We start from the raw sequence: 20762 nt of genomic DNA, 5'->3' as shown, positions 1-20762 counted from the left end.
ACGTACATATTAGCTGTGTGATAGAAGTTTGCGATTTTCATTTTTTTCTTACATCGTGATTATTTTCTACAAGCCCAACATTGTACAAACGAAACCCATTGCATGTCGACTATTATCATTAGCTTTGTACCGACTTTATGTTGGTTTACACCGACGTTGAATGACCTTGTGCCGATACTCGTGAATCATTTGTGTGTGAGGCACTAGTTACGGTTCACAGTGTGTTTCAAGATATCGATAGGGTTTAAAAAATCGAGATCTGATCCGCCAGATTGCCCGGCCAATTCTGATCTGAAGAAACCAGGGCTAATGGGTTGAGATGTCACCGTCCACACAAAATTAGATAGGATGAGTCGGATTGCTCGGCCGATTTTGATTTGATTTGGGCACATTTTGGTTAATTCTGGCCGAATTTTCATTGATCTTGATCAGAGTCGGCCGGGACTCATCGGATTAGGATTTTTAAACCCTGGTCCACGATAAGGGAGTGGTTTCAACTTTCAATGGATTACAGAGAGAGATTTGCGGGAGTGACGCCTAAACTCACACCTGGTTTTGGATAGATTATACACAACGCAGGACGCCAAATTCGCCAAAAAATATCATTCTCTTCCAGCTCCACCCAAAGTTATGTGAACGAACTATGCTATTACCTTGATAGCCATATTCCCCAAAACTGTCATTCTCCTTCAGCTCCGCCCAAAGTTATGTTAACGAACTCTGCTATTGCCTTGATAGCTTGATCTTCAGCTTCATCTTGGGTCAATCCATTCAACTGTAAGTGTTTTTTACCAATCTTGAAGGAGTGATCCCCTCCGTCAATCACATGCAACTGATTGGCGCATTTCATCTTCTTGCGAACGGCAGCGAGTTTGTCCAGTGGACACAGCCCATCTTTGCTACCCTTTGGAGAGATGAGAAAGCATTCATGTCAGAACTATAAAAGCAGTAGAACAGGAACACCATAACCAAATAAACAGAAAAATATATGAATAATACTTGTTTCTCTTTTAAAAGGAAAACATTTTGTTGGCTCCCTCACTGTGTTCGAGTCGAATGAGGCGTAAGAAATGTTTGAAGCTTTTGGAAAAGGGTTTCCAAACTCTGAACAAATCTGCCAGATACCAATCAAGCATTCCAGCATTATGCCTTTTTTTCTTCATGTCAAGGGTGTAATCGGTCATTCTAACCATGAAGAACTCTGAATACATGTCAGATTTAATGATCCAAACAAAGTTGAAACTTCAAAGTTTTGGAGCATCACATTAACATGGTGGCAAGGCGAAAGTTTTCCCGCCCTTTATTGTCGAAGGCCTACCATATAACATGTCAGATGTGGTTCAAATTTTGTGGGTGAGTAGATCCCTAAGTTCCCTACTCATATGTCAAGTTTTAGACAAATGAAGTTTAACCAGTGGCACATTATAGCGATTTAAAAATACATAGCTATGGGAGAGTATACAATAGTTGTCTTGAGAGTTTGACAGATGCACAGTAGTTATCAGAACATCGTAGTCGTGCATGAAAATAAATAGGAATGCATGCAAACACACAAGAAAATATATGGTTGAATTTGAGTTTGAAACTGGACAAATGGCTTATACAGCACCATCTACTGACTATCCAATCGGCAATTTACCACATCATTCTGCCACAGCAAAATTTTGTGGACTGTCAAGGGAAGCTTAATGTTACGGGTCTGTGAAGGGACCTTTATCCGCTGCTGTGCACTGCAGCGCTGCTGTGCCATCGTGCGGTGCAGCAGCAGCCATGTGTGCACAGTGGGGCCCGCTGTGCACATATGGCTGCTGCTGCGCCGTACGATTGCACAGCAGCGGATAAAAATTTGGCATTTTTCCTAGTTTTCTGAATCTGAAATTTCAAAAAGAATATCATTCCTTTCTTTTTTCCTTGACCAAATCTGTCTTTTCAAACAGTCCATACGAACAAAAGAGAACAAGAATGTCTTTCACTGTCATTCGGAGTTTTCGCATTGGAGGCATCCTACGTCGGATTAATGAATCAGAATATGGGTAGAACCCATCAGCAATTCTGCATGTGCAATCATCTCAAAATTTGATTGATGGTCCACTATAGCAGCTACATAATACTAACATACTCAGGGTGGCAAAATGCCAGAAAAATTATGGAATATAAATGTTCTTACCTGTACAAAAACCACAGGAGTGTTAAGTTGAAGTAGTGTCTCATCTCGAATTGCTCCATTCATACCCTGGGCAAAACAGTGATATGAGGATTGAGATTCATACATTTTATTAGTAACAGGAAGCCTTCACAGTTGGCAATAAACAATGAGCAGTGAGGGAATACAGCAAACCAATAAGAATAAGCAGCACCTCAATTGCATATTGGTTAATGTTTCCTCGTCTTTACTAAACATTGTTTGCTTTTTATCATGAAATAAAAAAAAAGTTTAGTTCAACTGAAATATATTTACCTTCCAAGTGTGAACAATGTAACTGTAGTCTACATAAGATCTGTGGTAATGAGTATCCAAGGTAATGCAGTTAGCCAGGTAGCTGTCCTTGTTGTAAAGCAATTGTAGCACACTCATAGCAAGGTTGCACATAATAATCAAATGAATCCTTCTAGCCTCCCGGCCGAATACGAACTAAGTTTGATGGGCAAGGATTCATTGGAAACCACATCCGTGGAGATTATTCCCCAGGTTTGTATCATGGGCACAAAAATTGAACCTGACATTGGAAACCCATTTTGAAATTTCCAGTCAAAGGCCCACCCTTTCTTCAGCAGATGTCTCGTAAGATTCTTAATGAGATTTTAAAGCTAGACAACTACATGCTTCTAACATGGGAATGGATGATCCCCAGTTATATCTTTGCTATCTTGTGACAACTAGTGAAAGTCATTTTAAGCACTCGCGACATATCCTAAACCACATATACTGGCTCATTTCTTCATGCTGCTTACTAACTCAAAGTGTCTTCTACAAAACCACTTAGTATCTACGATAACATGGAAACTGAACATGATGATTGGGTAAAGTAGTTTTCAGCAGTATAATGAACAAAGATTGTGATTACATCTATTTATTTTCCTAAGGTAGAAACTCCACAAGTTTATATAACACATATCCATGAGTAGTATCAGTTGATTCCTTTCCAAGGCTTAAATATTTGTGATCACATGTAATCCCCATTATATTCATATTTCATAGTTCTATTCATGGTGAAAATATAAACAAACATGTACATAACAATAACCACATTATAATGAAATGCTTATACAGTTCAGAGGTAATATCATAATATAGCTACAATAAAATGAATTACTTATATATTTACGTATCTAAAAATAAACTACCCTATTTATATTTTAAATATTTTATATAATACGTTCTGCCTTCCTGAAAAAATGTAGTGTCCTATTCTGCCGCTTCAGGTGCCTTAGCTGTTTTGTATGATTCATATGAAGCAATCAGATGTGTCTACCTCTGCGTATTCATATGTTTATGCCTCTTCAGCTTAGGAGGCTTGCTCGGCTTTGTCCTATGACGCTGTAGTTGCATTTTCTTGTGTTCTATCCCCCTTACCTGAGACGACCGAGAAAGAAAGACTCCGCATTCTCCAAGTGGTTGATCTTAGCATGCTAGCCACTGCTTCATTTCGTATAGTGATAACTCTTTCTCTTTCTTAGCATTCTGCCCAGCGGAGAACTCTGGTTGCGAGGGTTTCTCTTTTAGGTCTATTTTCTCTGACTTGATTCAGCTTGACTTACTTGACTCAGCGGTTAGATTAGGTAATAACATAATTCCTTAGTCCATTCTTGAATATAACACTAATACCTCTAGTTCTACTACATTGAACTGCTAAATTAGTAATATTCAAGAGAAAGATGCAGAAAGCTTAAATAAAAGTATAAAACTGAAAATCATCCTCCGACTGTGTCCCACCTACTACCAGTACATTGTTTTCTTCCGAGAACATGTACACCACATATAGAAAATGTACATTGTTAATGGTCAAAGTTAAATATATTGAGTTACAAGATTTTATTGAAGAATTCAAAAGGAACCATAGTTGTCAATATGAGTACGAGACTTAAGGCGTTGGAGGGTAACCTAGGCACCTGCCTAGGCGTGCAATACATGTAGTATAGCAATGGTAATTTAATATAATTATACTTATATTCAACATAGAAGTCATATCAATGCAACATGATATACTTATATTAGTAATAACCTAATATGAAAAGCCCAACATATAATAAACAAAGAAAATGATATATTACAAGCATATTCATAAAAAAACAAAGCAATAAACATAAACCCGTGAAGTGTCAAACAAGGCGTGTTATCGCCTTGGACTCAAGAAGGAGCATGGACACCTAGGTGACGCCACCTAGACAACTGTGAAAGGAACAGACTCAGAATAAAGCATTCAAAGTTTTTAAAGAAACAAACTTATCAAGGATGCGCAAATTGGATTATAAAGCAACACAATGAATCACAACAAACCTTTAGTGGGTAGCCCAAGCAAACTATTGCAGAAGCACTTATGTCTTCCTGACCAGCCACCATGCAGCTGACTCTGCAAATAATTATAAGGGGGATAAAAAAACTTAAGCATCAACAACCCAAACCAAATGACACAAACAAAATAGCCAATTTTTTTTTACATTTGTGTCGAGGAAATATTTTGACAAGCAGGGCATCCAACACGATATCAACAATACCTTGAACCCATGGACTTCCCCACCAAAATCAATGGGTGCCCGGAAAATTTTGCAACAGCCGCTTTGATAACATCAGAGTGGTATTCGACCAACTTCTCTGCCTTGGGAGGTGCTTTCCGTTTCCCCTCAGAGATGTCTGGAACAGATTAGTCCAGTAAGGTAAAAATCCCCATAGCCATTTAGCAAATACCTCGAAAGCTGTAAGAAAACGCTAACGGAAGGTAATGACAACAAATTATTAGTTGAATTCTATACTTGAAATCCTTTGATAATGAAACCCTAGATAATCAGATACGGTTGTTATGTTAGGCTAAAATTGCCAGGGCAACTCAAAGGCAAGATTATAAAGATTTTAAAGATCTAATTAAGATAGCTTAAGACTATTTAAAATGAAGAAACCAAGCAACATCCGTTGGGACAAACGTACAAGGGTAATCAAATGTAACTACTTCCACAGCGTCCAATGATTTGCCTAGCATGTCCTTCCATCTACATAAATTCCAGATTTTTAGGTTAACATCGCATCATCAAATGCATAGTTGAAAACACTTAAAGTAGATTTTCAATTAAATGAAACCAGCACAGAAAAGAGAAACCAACTACTGAAATGAAAAGGAAAAAAAAACATTCGAAACCACGGAAGAGAGAGAAGACCTCAGCATCCAATCAGAAGTGGAAGGAGCTCCAGCGCCATGAGCAAAAACAACGAGAGGTGAGATCTTCTGAATAGAAGCGCCGGCTGATTCAGCTTCATTCTGTTCCTTACGACGACGCTTCGAAGGAGGAGAAGAAACCATGGCCAAAACTCCTGAAAGTTGCTTCTGCTTTATCGAAACCCTAGAGAATCGAGAGAGGGGGAGAGTTTTCGCGCCAATTTTGCGAGACAAATGAAACGAAGCACACTGCAGGGGAGTAGTGTACAAGCCTAGGGAGTAGGGACTCCGGACTCCGGTTTCCGCGTACGACGCCTCTTTCCACGTAGGGGAGCGCAACAACGCACGCGAGGTTTTTTTTTCTTTTTCAAAGTACATGCGAGCAATTAGTGGGGTTCAATCGGTCGATTCGGTCCAGCTTAGATGAGTTGAACCGGTTTCAAGATGGTTATAGTCTTATAGAGTAAACCTAAACCAAGGCTATGTTTGGATGTCAAGAAAAGAAAAAATATAATGAAACAAAATTCATGATGACACAATGATTGTTTTATGTGTCTATCTCTCTCCTCAAATTCATTTTTTTTTTCTTTTCTTTTCTTTTCTTGGCATCCAAACATGGCCCAAACCTTTAAGCCAAAAAATCATTTGGTTTTAGTCTAGTTTGGATCGATTTTTATTGTGTTGATTTAACGGGTTCTTATCGGTCCATTATCAAGGCTGCTATCGGTTTGGTGTCGCCTTTTTTATGCATATATATGCACTAAAAATACTAAAAAATAATGTTTTATTATTATTTTTCTATTTTTATTGGTTTCGTTTCTATCAGTTTCATAAAACCTCAAAACAAAACCAAATCGATAAGGTTCTATTTCATATGAACCATTTGACATCGGTCGATCGGACCGGTTCGGGCTGAAAATTGACGCCCCTACTAGCAATGCTTAAGAGTCATAGCTCATTTAAATAAATAAATAACTAAATGGAATTAGTTTGACATTTAAGCCATGCATTAGCCAAATTTGCTATGAAATTGGTCGGAATCAATAAGAAAGGTGTTGGAACCAGATTCATTTAATGTGAATCAGCCAATTCCATCTTTCAAATTCCGATTAATAAATCCATGGGCCATGCTAATGGCAGAATGTTGATTATGGTTGTAGACAATTATATATGAAATCTCTCGCCAAAATATGGGCAAGAGATCTCTACTTGATCGTACGATCTCTACATAAGTGTATGGGTCAATGGGTGAGCACGTCTGGGTATCCACTCAGGGGACAGAGGTGTCATCTCACGGTGTCCTGTGAGAGAGCATAGGAAACACCAACAAGTAGAGATCTTTTTCCCCAAAATATATTTACAAAAAGATTTCCCACATAGTTGCTTACGAGAGAGAGACGGTTTTGTCACGTTAAAAAAAAAAAAAAAAATTTTGATGTAATAAACTTGACCATTGAATTTACATAAAATGCCGTATCAAATTTCAGCCTCACAGTCAATCATACAATATATGTGGAAATTTGAGCTTTGTTTACTTAATTAGACGGAGCACTAGAGCCAATAAATGTGGCCGTGGACCAAGGCGTCAGCCACCGCCAGGGACTGGTGACATAATAGTGAAAATGGAGGCATCCTTCCCTTGATATAGATCACATCCATGACAGGGACCACGAGCAGGGACAGTGCAAAGCCCAAGTTGATTCGAACCGAGGCATACGATTTTAAAGATTTGTATCCGATGCGGATAGGATTAATTCGGCCTCGACCAATTAGAATTGGGCTATTTGGGTTCGGTCTCGGCCAAGGGAATTCGTATAAAAAAAACGGGTTCAAACTTTGTCAATATTCCCCTCCCTCTCCCCTTGCAACCACCCCAATGCTCTCCCTCCCCTCCCGTTGCAATCCGGACGGCGAACATTACTCTTCTAAGCCTCCAAGAAGTGACTAAGCAGCTGCTCACCAAGTGATAAGCCATTTCCTCACGCAAGAAACGCCATGCGGTCACAAAATTGACTTGTGACAAGTTCTCTAGGACTTGTTGAGCAAGAGGGAGTGCAAGGCCCAATTACTGCAAGAAGAAAAATGTTAATATGATAACGGATCGATTCAATTAAGGGTGTCACTTTGGAATCGAAACCGACCGTCTAATATCGGGCCAAATCAAATAAAAGAAGAATCATTTTGATATTGGTTTAAATGAAACCAAATATGAATATGAAACGAAATAAATATTGAAACTAGATCAAACTGAGTCATTTTGATTTTTAATTTGGTTTGAAAATGTGTTCATATTTCGATTTTGGTTTAGACATTTTGTATCTTGTACCGAACTGATTCACACCCTTATATGTTGCAGGGGAACTATGTTAACTCCCTCCCCCCTTCTTTTCTCTTTCCCCAGCACCCTTTTATGCAAGGTACCTTTCTGTCTCTCTCCCTCTCTCTCCCTCTCTCTATCTTAACTAACAGCAGTCGATAAACCTGTAAAGATTTGGTAGTTTACTTTTTGAGATCTCGTCTCTCATTATAATCTTGGAATTTGTTAGGATTTTACAAACCCATTATTGCTCTGGTTGCAAGATTGGTTAGTAGTTTACATTTTTTGAATTCTTTAGTTTAAAGAAGTTTTATTAAAGATTTGAGGAAGAGATACTGAAACCTTTAACCCTTATAGAGTCTTTGGATTTTTGTTCTGTATGAGTGATTGTGACCCACTTCTTAATTCAAGTCTTTCAAATACAGAAAAAATAATCTATTTTCTTTCATATCTTTTAACCAGAAAAGGTTTATAGCGAATAAAATTGGATTTCAGTAGGGTTTTAGGGTTTCAGATATTTGAGCTTTTTTATGTTCTTCATGTGTGAATACCCAATGCGATTCAGGTACTCCCCATATCTGAAGCATTCAAAATGGTTAATTATAGTGTTCCTAATATTAGGTAACGTTAGTCATCCAAAAAAATATTAGGTAACGTGGGCTGGGCCATCATCATCAAGAATTACCACAGTTTCATCGATTTATTCTCCCCATCAGTTACTTGGGTTTTCTATGCTGATACTCATCATCATTCTTTACAGTTCCTCCCACTTTTACCACTTCACAGAAATCCCATTTTGTAAAATGTCAGGATGGATGGGTAAAAGTGTAGATTTGGGAAAATCTAGGGTTTTGGGTTTAGTGTATGATTGGGAATTCTAGGGTTGAATGGAGGGATGGGGGAGAGACTGCTGTTGAGTGTTAGGGAGATGGTAAGGCTGCTGTGGGTGAAGTTTGGTTGTGATTGATGGGGGGGAATTAGCCTGGACAGGGTTTTGGAGTTGGGCCTATGGGGATCAAATGTGGGAATGTGAGCTTAGGTTGGAGGATTAGGAGAAGAAGGGTAGTGAACTTGTTGTAAACTTACAGTGATAGCAAAACATAGCTAATAGATGCAATGCCGAGCTAGTTGTGAACTTGGCTTGCTATGTTGTTTTTGAATATAGATTATGCTAGTAATGAGATTGATAGTTTTCCTTCAACTGGGTAATCACTACTACTCAGTATTTGGTTTTGAATCCTGGAAACTATTCCAGAATTTTGCTGTAGATTGACTTTGATTTTATTTTTATGCTTTTGAATTTTATAGTGGTTAAAGTTTGTAGTTGTCTTTGATTCTTCAATTTCTGCAGAATTCTGCTTTAGACATTTTATAGTTTTCTGATTGTTTTGTTTCTATGACTTGGGTCCCCATGTTTTCATTATTATCCATGACTGTGTTTGTAGTTCCATGACTGTGTTTCATGTGTGCAAAATTCTGCTTTAGACATCTTATAAGTTTCTGATTGTTTTGTTTCTATGACTTGGGTCCCCATGTATTCATTATTATCCTTGACTGTGTTTGTAGTTCCATGACTGTGTTCCATTTCTGCAGAATTCTGCTTTAGACATCTAATAAGTTTCTGATTGTTTTGTTTCTATGACTTGGGTCCCCATGTTTTCATTATTATCCTTGACTGTGTTTGATCTTTCATTTACATTATTATCCATGACTGTGTTTATAGGTCCTTTTAACTTTTAACTCCTTTTGTTGAATCCTTGTCAGTAGTCCTTTCTGGTTTTATGCAAAAATTATTAACCCTTTGCCATCTATCCTTTCTTAGTTTCATGTCTGTTCTTATCAGTTTTCCTTTTGCTGAATCAGATGAACCGTCGGATCTTTGATGGTATGTATAGGTGGAATGAAAACATGGAAATTAGTGCCAGTTTTCACTGGTATAGATATTTATTTATTATTTTAAATATTGTTCTAATGTTTATGTTGTTTTCTGTATTAGGTGTAGCAGCAGCATCATTAACTGCCTTTTTTAATAGACTGGTGGTAAAAATACACGGGCTAGCTGCAATGCGCAATTTTGTTTATTTCATATTTTTATAATGTTCTGTTTTGTTGAATGCATAAATCTATTTTGTGCATATGTCAGCAACTTTCAATCTTCTAGTCCACACAAGGGACCTGAGGAAGTGGAACTACAAGTTTCTCATGCTTTTTTTACATCACTTTCAATTTTAACTTTTAGAGGAGGACTAAACTGTGTAGGAATTTTATTTTTTTTAATGGTGTTGGAAATATGTGATAAAAATCTGAATTGACATACCGAATTGTACACTATAAAAATAGGGTTGGCGTTGTCTGCCTGGGAGCGCATCTCGGACACATGGAGTAGGGTTTGGGTCGGTCAGGGGGTTGACTGGTCATTTCGTCCATCCCCCATGTGTTTAGCACAACCACCCCCAATGCAGAGAATTTTATCCCATAAAGGTAATAGGTTTGAGTGGCCCAATCAGCTCCTAACTTAAAAAGGCACATCTTTTATAATAAACTACTGGTCCTTGTTCTCAGTGGATGGTGTACAAGCTGTGTATGCAATGACCAATGAGAATGCATGCATTGGCATCATATAAGGGCAGGTTATATTGCCTACAAAGACTATGCGCAGACGATGGGTATGCAATGCGAATGTTGAAATAAATGCGGTGATGAAGATTGCTGTTATCACTGGTAGCATTACCACGGCAACCACCTTCTGCACTTTCATGTCCATGCATTACCCCTTCATTATTATCTTCTCATATTATTCTATATATTACAACCACATTATATCCTTCACCCCCACCCCTTCCCCTGAAAAAAAACCCCAACACTATATCCATTCATAGAGGAAGTCCGGATCAATTCCACTTACGTGAAGGCTTCACTTATGGTTTTGTGACGATACCTCTGGCTTTGTTTGGTAGAGGTATCGTTTGATTGCAAGGGGAATTAAAGGGAAGAGAAACTTTTTAAACCTGAAAAAAAAAACTTTTGTAATCATTACTCCATGTGATTTGTATAAATTCCTTTAATTTCTTACCATATATAGTAAATATACATTTTACATGTAATATTTATTTTACATTTTAAACCAAATGAAATTGAATGCAAAGTAAAGTGAAATTTAGTAACCAAATATGGAATGATTTGGAGTTATTGATATTGTCACATGGTTTCACATAGGGTAATGATTATAAAAATTCCTTTTTTAAATATGAAAATTTCCCTTCCCTTTCCTTCCCTTTAATTCCCCTTGCAACCAAACGGAGCCTCTATGTTACTATTAAGATTGTTTATAGGGAATTTGTAGAAGAAAAAGAACATATATAATCACAAAACCATACATAAAGAGTCATTACACTCCACATTTAAGGAATTGATCCGGGCTCTCATCTTAGAGTCATAGCGGTACACTTACATGGGAAAAAATTTTGCTACTACATTCTTGCTACAAGGCTAGCAGCCAAGGAAATGGAATAATTCACTTCACCTTTGGGTTCATAAATACCCTCATAGGTTTTAGTATTTTCTAAAATACCTTTTAAGATCTCATTTCCTTGGAGCCTTGTAGAAGGAACATTCCTGCTACACCTAACACTTGTAGCAGCAAAATTTTGTGACGAATGTCTACCTTACCAGATAAAGGTCAGTTTTTGGGGACCAACCTCCTTCCTGCGAGATCTTGAGGAAAGGGGTCTTTGGAGCAGGGGCTGCTTGCATTGTGTTCACTAGCAAACTTATTGAACTCTTCTATGTTTGTTAATCTAGGGCTAAGGATGGATTCAGATTTGACTTTGGCAAAGACATTGGTGTGGGGTTGGGAACCTACAACTGAGTTAGCATAAGATACAACATTGTTAGATAAGGATGGAATTGTTTGCACTCTGGATTTATAATGTTTGGCTCACTCGTTGAGTTTCATTTGGTGTTTCTTGGGGAGCTTAATTTTGCTGTTTGGATATGGTATTTGATCCTAGTTTCTATTCCATATAAATAATCTTTTCTTGTAACTTTATCCTTGCCCTTGAATGCAGTGCTCACATCGTAGTTGAAAAACTTCAATTAGGAACTTGACATTGCAATCTGATACAGACATGTCGTTGGTTTATTTGGTAAGCAAAATGTACTATTTGGATTTTTTTGGTAGGAAAATGTACTATTTGGTTGATTGAGGAAAAATCTAACCGGTTGTAGATAGAATTTTCTTTATCCTGCTTGTCATTGGAAATCGTTTTATTTTTCTCTTCCACACAAGGTTAGAGAAATGCAGAAGAGGCATATTGAATGTTTGCATTTTGAATCATTAGGCCCGAATTTACAGCTTGGTTTTGCTTCAATGGTCATTAATGACTATAAATGTCTGCCCAATTATTTATGAATATCTGATAATATCCCCCCACTGATGTGCGATACCCTCTCCCGACCATCCAAATTGTTAGAATTCAGAGGCTCTCTAATTGCCAATGCACATTTGTGTGTAAATGTTAGTGGGTCTCAACGGGTAGCTATGATGTGTTTTCAAATAGTATTTCAAATTCATTAAAATTTTGTTATATATTACAAAAGTTTGAAATGACTGACGCACCCCTGGTCCTTTCTGCCTTTCCAGGGAGTGCGCTGGTCATTTTATGCGGCTATACCTAAGCGTAGGTACACACTGCGCTGCAACACTAGTTAGCTTTCTTTTTCCATAAATTATTAAGAAAGAGCCTTAATAAGTGAAAGTTAGTAAAGTGGGTTGGATAATTACCAAAAAAAAAAAAGTAAAGTTGGTTGGATTACAAATTTTAAAAAAAAATTACATTGATTTTACATCAATTTTACAGATAACCAAACAACTTAGCAAAATTAGTTTCACTTGACTTCTTTTGCATCCAAACGACTTAAAAAAAAAAACATTCTCTTCACTTCCCTATCCCATTTCCCTTGCAACCAAATGGAGCCTCTGTGATTTACCTTTCCCAGGAATTGCACCCTTGTTGGATGCCTCGTGTGCTCTTATAGGCCCTGCACTGGTGCACAGGGGCTACGCAGCCTGGCAACGATCTCCCTCTCTAACTATAAATACTACCCCATAGGTTTATAACAAAGGAAGAAGGGTGCAAGCATGTGTGTTGCCTACGCCCAGACATAAGAAGAGCAAAATGACAGGCCCGCTATAAAATGAAAATTTTCACCCCTGTTTGATGCCCCGTGTTCTTATAGGCCCAGCACTGGTAGCCAGGGACCTCACAACCTATATTCGCCTGAAGCAAATGGAGATCTCTCTTTATCTGCCTTTGGGCTTTGAAAAACAAGGCTTCATACCATCAATCATATATAGATGGATTGATCGACTCGCGGCTAGTAGTCTGCAACGAGCAGACCAAATCCCTCCCTTGGCCTCCCGGCAGTACGTCGAGCAGAAAAGAGACTTTCTTTTTCCCTCCGAGCACCATCAAAGTAGTTAGTATTTCAATCAAGGACGATCATTTGATTATTGTTAATAATTCTCTTGATCGTCGATTCTTGCAACGATCCCCCCTCTCTACCTATAAATACTACCCCATAGGTTTAGTCTCTCTTTCAAACAATTACAGCACAGAAGTCTATCTATAAACTCTAACTCCTTGTAATAGAGATATATACAACCCTTGCCACTGGTCAATCCACCATGGACAATTGCAGTAACCTAGCTTTCATTTTTCTCTCTTTTTTTGTGGGAGGGGGGAGGGGGACTAAATTCATAGGTAGTTTTCAGAAGCAAGAGGTGGTTCTTGCGATACTAAAGAGACAAAAGGAAACCCCATTATCCTTTTAAAACGAAAAAACGATAACAAAAAATATAAAAAGCAGACTAGGTAGCAAGGTCTCCCTGCTGATGGAAGAAAAGCTGCTACCAGTCTGTCTCCAAAGCTTCCAAGATCCAAAAGCCTCGTAAGCTTCATCCATGGCGATTGGAGCCTCCACCACCCCATGCCACCTTACCATCGCCATTTACTCAAATATTTTTCCCTCTTTTGTGGGGTGGTGCAAACCACTTAGATTGGATGTATTGGTTCGGTTCGGTCCTGCACCGCTAGTCGCTCAGAGACATCTGCCAACGATTTGAGGTTGCACTTAATCAAGGCCTGGACAAAGTAGCAAGTTTCATCTTTGGTATTCCCATCAGGTACGTCCACCACAAATGACTCGATCACCAGTGTCGCCGGTCTCCCATCAATGATCTCTGGATGAAGGCTAATGATTGATGAATAGTTCTGCCAAAAAAAAAAAACATGAAAAACAGTAAGAAAGATGATTGGACTGGTTTCGGCTGATTGCAAGAGGAAGAAAGAAAGATAATTGAGGGAATGAAAAGACAACTGAAACTAATTTGTCATGTTATAAATATTCAAATACAATGGATGGGAGGGGGAACCTCCACCAGTCACTATGCATGTAACCCACATGGGAAATGATGTCTAAAGGTTTATATCAAAACCAGAACAAATTATAATGTTGAGGAATTTAGTTACATCTGCAATGATTCTTGTTTCAAGGAACACTAGACTGCTAGAGCTTCCTTCCCTCCTTTCCCTGAATTTGCATGGCAGACATGAAACAGGTTGGTTCTAAATGGGTGGAATGTCTTCAGGAACCAACAGGAGATCAGATAATATATCCTCTGAAACATTTCTGGGACTGCTAATATTACAGTAATTTTGCATGATCCACTAGAAAAAATGGAACCAAATGCCATAATCAGTTGGTAGCTACAGATCTCTCCTAGGTGGAAAACAACTGCATAGAGATTCTGAGGAAGGAAAACAGGACTTCGATCATCTACTGCCGCCTGACAGTCCAAATTGAGGAAAACATTGGCTGTATGACAGATTCCTCAGTTTTATTTCTTACCTTCATTGGAAAGGAAAAAAAAAAATTCACTCTGCTCATAAACAAAGGGATACTAACAATGGATGAATGTTTCATCAAAACCAGAAAAAAAAAAAAAAAAAAAAAAAAACGGATGAATGGAATTAAAGATAAATATTAACTTTTCCAAAGCCAATGAAAAGAATGTAGAACCGCAGACTGGTTTCAAAGACTTTGAAGAGAGAATTTGGGTGGGGATTAGCATCCGATTCAAAGTAACATTTTAGGACCATACGAATAAATATTCCATCTCTCCTAACGGCTGAATGAAGATTAAAGTCACCTCAATCAGAACGAGAATTGTACAAGGACTTCTTAAAATGGTAAACAAGGGAAGCGACTGTTCAAGATAAATTTTCATTTTCTGGGAAAACTTGCAAAGAATACTCGAAACAAATCTTGCTTCACCAAATCTTAATTAAACAGACCAGATAAAACAATGAAAAGATTTCCACACCATTGTAAAACATCCCAAGGACACACGAGTACTTTATACATTTTCTGTAATTAGTCGAGAAACCAGTGCGCATGAAAATCATCAAAAAATCACAGCAAACAACATAGTAGTCCATGCAAATTCCATAAAATCTGTTTAAAAGCGCACACGAAATTCTTCTTGGTTATTGACTATGATAACTTAACCCATTTCTAGCCTAATTTATGATCCTATTTGAAGGCAAAATTGAATTGGCAGAGGAGAAAGAGAAGAGTAAAAAGAAGAGAAAAGCGCCGACCCTTAGCCTGTGATCGCCGCCGACAATCCGGATGCTGAGGATATGCTCGTTATCGTCAAGCAATTCAAGCCTTTCGGTGCTGGTTGTGGCTGGGAGTCCGGATTTAACATTTACTTCTCTAACACTGCCAATCTCAAAGTCTCCCTGTGCAACGCACCTGCTGACAAATGGTTTATACTTCTGCGGTTGATCAAATCTCCTCACCAAAGACCAAACCTGATGAGAAGAAGGGAAAGATGAATAATTAGACCGGCAAACAAACACTTAAGTAATCTGGAAAGGCATAATTGCGAAAAGTACCCCAAAAAAAGCAGCTTTGAATCTTATTCTGCATAAAGAGGTAACGGAGTAATTATCTGAATTCTAAGGAAAAAAGGTCATGTTTCAGTTTCCGCAATTCCTATCTTCCACAAATAAGGTCTATGGGGATAAATTCTCCTAGGATGACCATAAGAAGATGAATTTTTTTCTAGTTTAAATCTCCTTGCCAGAGAAGAATTCTGAAGCAGGAAATACTCGGTGAAAAAACAGAAATCGATACTTTTGCCACAATGAAGTAGAGGAAGAAAGATACCAAAGAACTTCAAAATATCTCCCATCATCCCCAAACCTAACTCCTTCGAGCAGAAACCCAAAATTTACCGCTAGAACAGTCCACATAATACCAACCAAATCCAGACACTTGACTAAATCGAGTTGAAATTTTTTTAACATAGATAGACGTGGAAGCATAAAAACCACAAAGAAAGCACCGCGAGAATGATTAGTAATACTCCAGAAAATACGCCAGATTGTATTCGATCATCCAAAATTAAACAGACTACCGGAGATCGAGCTGAAATAATCAGATCTACACGGAAAATTTCGTTCAACGATGTCTGAAGGAAAGGAAAGCTACAATCGAATCTTCCCAAAACATCCGCAAACTGATCCTGAAGCTTCAGAAATAGAATTGAAGCCTCAACAGAAACACGAAAACAAAAATATAGGGAACCGCCTTGATTTGAGCTAGAATAACCGATCGCGATTCGAGAGAAAGAGGGAGATCTTACGAGATGAACTGGAGCTTTGATGTGTTTTACGACTTCAGAACTGCACTGATTCTCTCTGGCTTCATGTCTGTGATGTCTCCATATATACTCAGACTCCATTATGCTATATCCATTACCGTTCATGGTGAAAATCTTCTCACTGCGACCATCGACTGGAATACCACCTAATTGAAGACAGAAAACTCCTGGAACAACTCCGCCGCCGGAAAACCACTAAGAGAGCAATCTCGAAATCTCTCTTCGTCCACAGTGTCGAAGAAACGATCTCTCCCACTCTCTGGATTCCGCTGTTCGCTTCGTAGCTTCTCTAAGAAACCTTTAAACCCCTTTGCCCTCGCGACCTTTCAATACCAAAACCATCTCCTCATCGCTTGAAATAAAAAATTCCTCCTTATTACATTATCATTTGTATTTATCTATTTCTTTTTTCTTTTCTTCTCTTTTTAATTTTTTATATATGGGTCGTTTTTGGATCACAAATATTCTTGATTTTTCTAGAAGTTTTAAATAAATCTTAACCGTTCATTTTCTTCTTTAAACTCTTTATACTTGTTTAAGGGTCGATGACAAGAGTATCGGTACTTGTGCATTAGACATACACTTTTCTTTTGGTAGAATATGCATTAGACATACTTTTTTTTGGTAAAAGTATACATTAGACATACACGGGATGCATACGCGATTGTATTGATTGTTTGACTTTGAAAATTGATAGCGAAAAGGACTGCTAGCCGATGGCTGGGTGCGGCGTGTATTTGCGTCAGACACTACCTAGCACGAAAAGATCGACACACTCTTAAAAAGGTGAAAAGGATCGTGGATGCACTGGTCTTTTCGCATTAGATTGTGTCTGAGCAACAAGTACACACTGAGGCACAACACTTAGTGGTCTTTCTCCCAAATTGATATATGCCTAATGGGGGAAAAGAAGCTTGGAAGCAGGGTGGCCCCTGTCCCTAGACACAAAGGAGAGCGAAATAACCACCTAGATCCTTTGGAAAGGTGAAAAGCTTGCCCCTATTGATGTTTTTGAATGCGCTGCAGGGTTACGGGTCACACTACCTTTTAGGGAACCCTCTCCCATGATTAATTTATTCCATTTCCTTTCCATTTAACAGTCAAAATAATCATATCATCTGCCACATGGTAGGATAATTAGGGTAATCTGGTCTTATGATGTTTAGTATGACTATAAACTTGTATGATTTTTTCATTGTTTGTCTTTTACTAAAAAAAATTTTTTTTTTTTTTGTCCTTTGGAAAAGAAGTGCTAGAATGCATATTCTAGAGCATCTCTTCTCATATATTGAGATGTAAGACCCACATTGTCTCTCTGTCTCTCTATCTCTCTCTCCTATTCTAACTCATGTGAGCTCTTTGTAAATGATACCATTCTCTACTACAGATTCTTCCCCAGGACTGGTCGGTTTCATTTGTCGCCATTTACTATAGTAGGTCGCAAGCTATTGGATGATTTCCCACCCAACACTCCCTTTCGCCTTCGATCAAGTGGACACTGTCGAGTCTCTCTCGAGATCCAAGGGAAAAGTAAAGGTGGTTGCAAATTACAATTCCCACCCGTGAAAATTTTAAATGGTTGTCGCGGGTGTCCCAACGCTCTTTATCTCATAAACAAGGACTAAAACCCAACGTTTGAATGTCTCTGAGCCGCCAATAGATTTAGTTCACTGTATCGGTGATGGTATCGGTCGTTATCGATACTGTTATCAATACTGTTACTGATTCGTATCGGTTCAATTTCATACCAAAACATTATTTCTTATTAAAAATAAATAAATCATATCCATAGGGTATTGATCGATTTGTATCGATCGGGTACGATATATATGAAATGACATCGGTACCCGTGAGCTGTAATATTGTAATATTAGGTAAAAATTCGTTTTCTTTTTATTGAGTTTTCATGTTTGATGACATTTCGTGCAGGGATCATCGATAACAAAATTGTTGACACTCTTGAATTTACCAAGAAGCTACGAGCGGCTAGTGGAGAACATCTAATAGATGCTATCCTCTATCTCAACTTGTTGGTAATCTTGTGTACTTGAGAGTCACTCATCCCGACATTACTTATGTTGTTCATCTTGTCAATTAGTTCATGAACACCCCCAATCCACTCATTTTGCAAGTGTTCTTCAGATTCTTGATATGTTAAGGGCATACTCATGCATGGCTTGATATACTCCTCCCACTTTTCCCTTGCGTTGAGGGTCTATTTTGATACTAATTGGGCAAATGATGTTATTGATCGACGTTCTACAACAACCTATTTCATCTTTCTTGGTGATTCTTTTGTCTTTTGGTGTAGTGAGAAACAAAGTGTAGTTATTCATTCTAGTATCGAAATGAGTATCGTGTTCTTGTTGATACAACTTCTAAACTCATCTGGATACATTGGTTTCTTTAGGATATAAGTGTCACTTACCACTCTGCCCCCTGAATGGTAGGCCCATGTGTTTGGACGCAGGCTGCGTTGTGGCACAGAGAACATCAACCCTTCTCTTTATTTATTTTTTTGGATATAAAGAGCTATAATAATATTATTAAAAAAGTGTAAGAGGGAAATTACAATCTTAAGAACTTCCTCCCACGCACAAGGCTAGAGAGAGTCGGGGAAAGATTAGTTACATCCAGATGGACCACCTGATTCACACGAAGCAAACCCGCCAAATAGTCAGCACGCCTATTAAGCTCCCTGTAGGGGTGCGTACAAAGCAACAACTCAGGAACCCATCACGTAGATGATCAATCTCCTCCAATAACGCCATGCAAGACCAAGGCACCTCAAAGTTCCCACCAACCATCCCAATCGCACAACTTGAATCAGATCGAATCTGCACCCGCGGTAAGCGAAGAGACCAGGCTTTTTATTTGAAGCATTGAAACAAGTTTATACCTTGTTTCTCAGCAAAAAAGGAAAACTATACCGTTTTTTTTGTTTTTTTTTTTTATGAGAAAGGAAAACTATACCTTTTTGTAAAATTTTGAAGCGCGAACAAGGGGAGAAGTTTGGTCATGAGTGGTCTATATCTGTGACACTTTCTCTATCCGGATGATGGAACCATCACGATGGGAAAAGTTTCTCACAATGTTTGTGTGTAATTTCTCTCACATAAGGGTGTCAATTTGTTTCTACTTCCGTTTCAATTTTTTCAGTGTAGTTTTGGTTCGGTTCAAGATACAACGTTTGGAAATTGAAATTGAATAGGATCTTAGACCTACATGATAACACTTATTGTCTCTCTTTTTGTTTTTGCTCCAAGAGAAATAAAAAGGTAGAAATTTGTTTGTTAACATCGGTTCATTTTTTTGTTATTGGAAATGAACTTGAACACAAAAAGTAACTAAGAAATAAGAAAAAAAACACCCAATTTGGAACTTCTCTATTCCAAGAATAAAATGAAGAAATAAGGGAGTGGGGTGTTGGTAGGGGTGTTAATGAATAATCGAAATCCGTTTCCGTATCCGTGTCCATATTTGTTTAGCACTATCCGAATCCATCCGAAAGCTAAACGGATGCGGATACAGATATGTTATAACTATCCGAAAAGCTATATTTACATGTAAACGGATAAAATATCCGATCCGTATCCGTTTAGCACTATCCGAGCCAAATTCGATCCGTTTATAGCCCTAGGTATTGGCATCCTATCTCGACGAGACTCCACTTCCACCACCAACACCTCCTCCACCACCACTGCTATCACCACTACCACAGCACCACCACCACCAACTCGACCAAAATTTTGGATATTCAATGCATTTTGAAAATTTATTCAAGTTCAAGAAACAAAAATTACTACGCATAACAAACATGTTTCTATTTCTGTTTTGGTCTAGAAATAGAATTTACTATGCGTTACCAAACACGTTTTGTTGTCAAGAAATTTGCCCAGTAATAGAAATACAAAAATTTATTTATGTAATAGAAACATGGCTCAAAAGCAGAAATGTTATCATGCAAGCATCTATTTTCCAAGCTTTTATTTGGTTTCTTTGGTTAACTATTCGATTTAGACCCTATTTTAGGTGTTTGAACCAACTTTTTACATCTTCACTAATAAAAAATAAAATAAAAACCGACTGCAGTGGTGAGCTATGGCGCACTTAATGCCCATGCTCACCAGAAAATTTCGAGTTCAAGTATCCTAGCTGGTACATTCCCCCCTCCCCTTAAAAAAGTAAGTTATATATAAAAGTTCCCAATTCCAAATAAATAAATAAAAGAACTCTTTATTTGTTAGTATTATAATCCATTAAAATGTTTCTATACATTAAATGGAATAGAATTTATCATCCACATTAATTAAAAATGGTTTATTTGGATAAAAAATGGATAACT

General features: G+C 38.0%; 2 protein-coding genes across 2 annotated transcripts; both read right to left on the bottom strand.

Moving 5' to 3' along the window:
* Positions 1–666: 666 nt before the first annotated feature.
* On the bottom strand, positions 667–5618 carry LOC122659866 (KAT8 regulatory NSL complex subunit 3). Its single transcript, XM_043855015.1, has 6 exons — positions 5371–5618; positions 5144–5205; positions 4717–4852; positions 4499–4571; positions 2168–2233; positions 667–904 (listed from the first exon to the last, which is right to left on the bottom strand). The coding sequence occupies exons 1-6, from the start codon at positions 5511–5513 to the stop codon at positions 680–682; spliced, it is 705 nt and encodes a 234-aa protein (XP_043710950.1). The 5' UTR covers positions 5514–5618; the 3' UTR covers positions 667–679.
* A 7840-nt stretch (positions 5619–13458) lies between these two features.
* LOC122648991 (abscisic acid receptor PYL8-like) lies at positions 13459–16738 on the bottom strand. Its single transcript, XM_043842332.1, has 4 exons — positions 16400–16738; positions 15348–15563; positions 13740–13958; positions 13459–13698 (listed from the first exon to the last, which is right to left on the bottom strand). Exons 1-3 carry the CDS (start codon positions 16520–16522, stop codon positions 13740–13742), a joined length of 558 nt encoding a protein of 185 aa, XP_043698267.1. The 5' UTR covers positions 16523–16738; the 3' UTR covers positions 13459–13698.
* Between the last annotated feature and the right edge of the window lie 4024 nt (positions 16739–20762).

The sequence above is a fragment of the Telopea speciosissima genome, chromosome 1 (assembly GCF_018873765.1).
Source record: "Telopea speciosissima isolate NSW1024214 ecotype Mountain lineage chromosome 1, Tspe_v1, whole genome shotgun sequence".
NCBI classification, from domain to species: Eukaryota; Viridiplantae; Streptophyta; class Magnoliopsida; order Proteales; family Proteaceae; genus Telopea; species Telopea speciosissima.
This window is presented reverse-complemented; position numbering and strand designations above follow the sequence as displayed.

What these genes read in the sequence shown, in the direction of transcription:
- LOC122659866 (XM_043855015.1), bottom strand. Translation starts at nt 5,513, where the DNA reads ATGGTTTCTTCTCCTCCTTCGAAGCGTCGTCGTAAGGAACAGAATGAA. An exon ending in AGTTACATTTGATTACCCTT is followed by an intron (nt 4,853 to 5,143) that starts GTACGTTTGTCC and finishes AATCTGTTCCAG; the next exon opens with ACATCTCTGAGGGGAAACGG. An exon ending in GGGAAGTCCATGGGTTCAAG is followed by an intron (nt 4,572 to 4,716) that starts GTATTGTTGATA and finishes AATTATTTGCAG; the next exon opens with AGTCAGCTGCATGGTGGCTG.
- LOC122648991 (XM_043842332.1), bottom strand. Translation starts at nt 16,522, where the DNA reads ATGAACGGTAATGGATATAGCATAATGGAGTCTGAGTATATATGGAGA. An exon ending in TCAAAGCTCCAGTTCATCTC is followed by an intron (nt 15,564 to 16,399) that starts GTAAGATCTCCC and finishes TCTTCTCATCAG; the next exon opens with GTTTGGTCTTTGGTGAGGAG. An exon ending in GCGGCGATCACAGGCTAAGG is followed by an intron (nt 13,959 to 15,347) that starts GTCGGCGCTTTT and finishes TTTTTTTGGCAG; the next exon opens with AACTATTCATCAATCATTAG.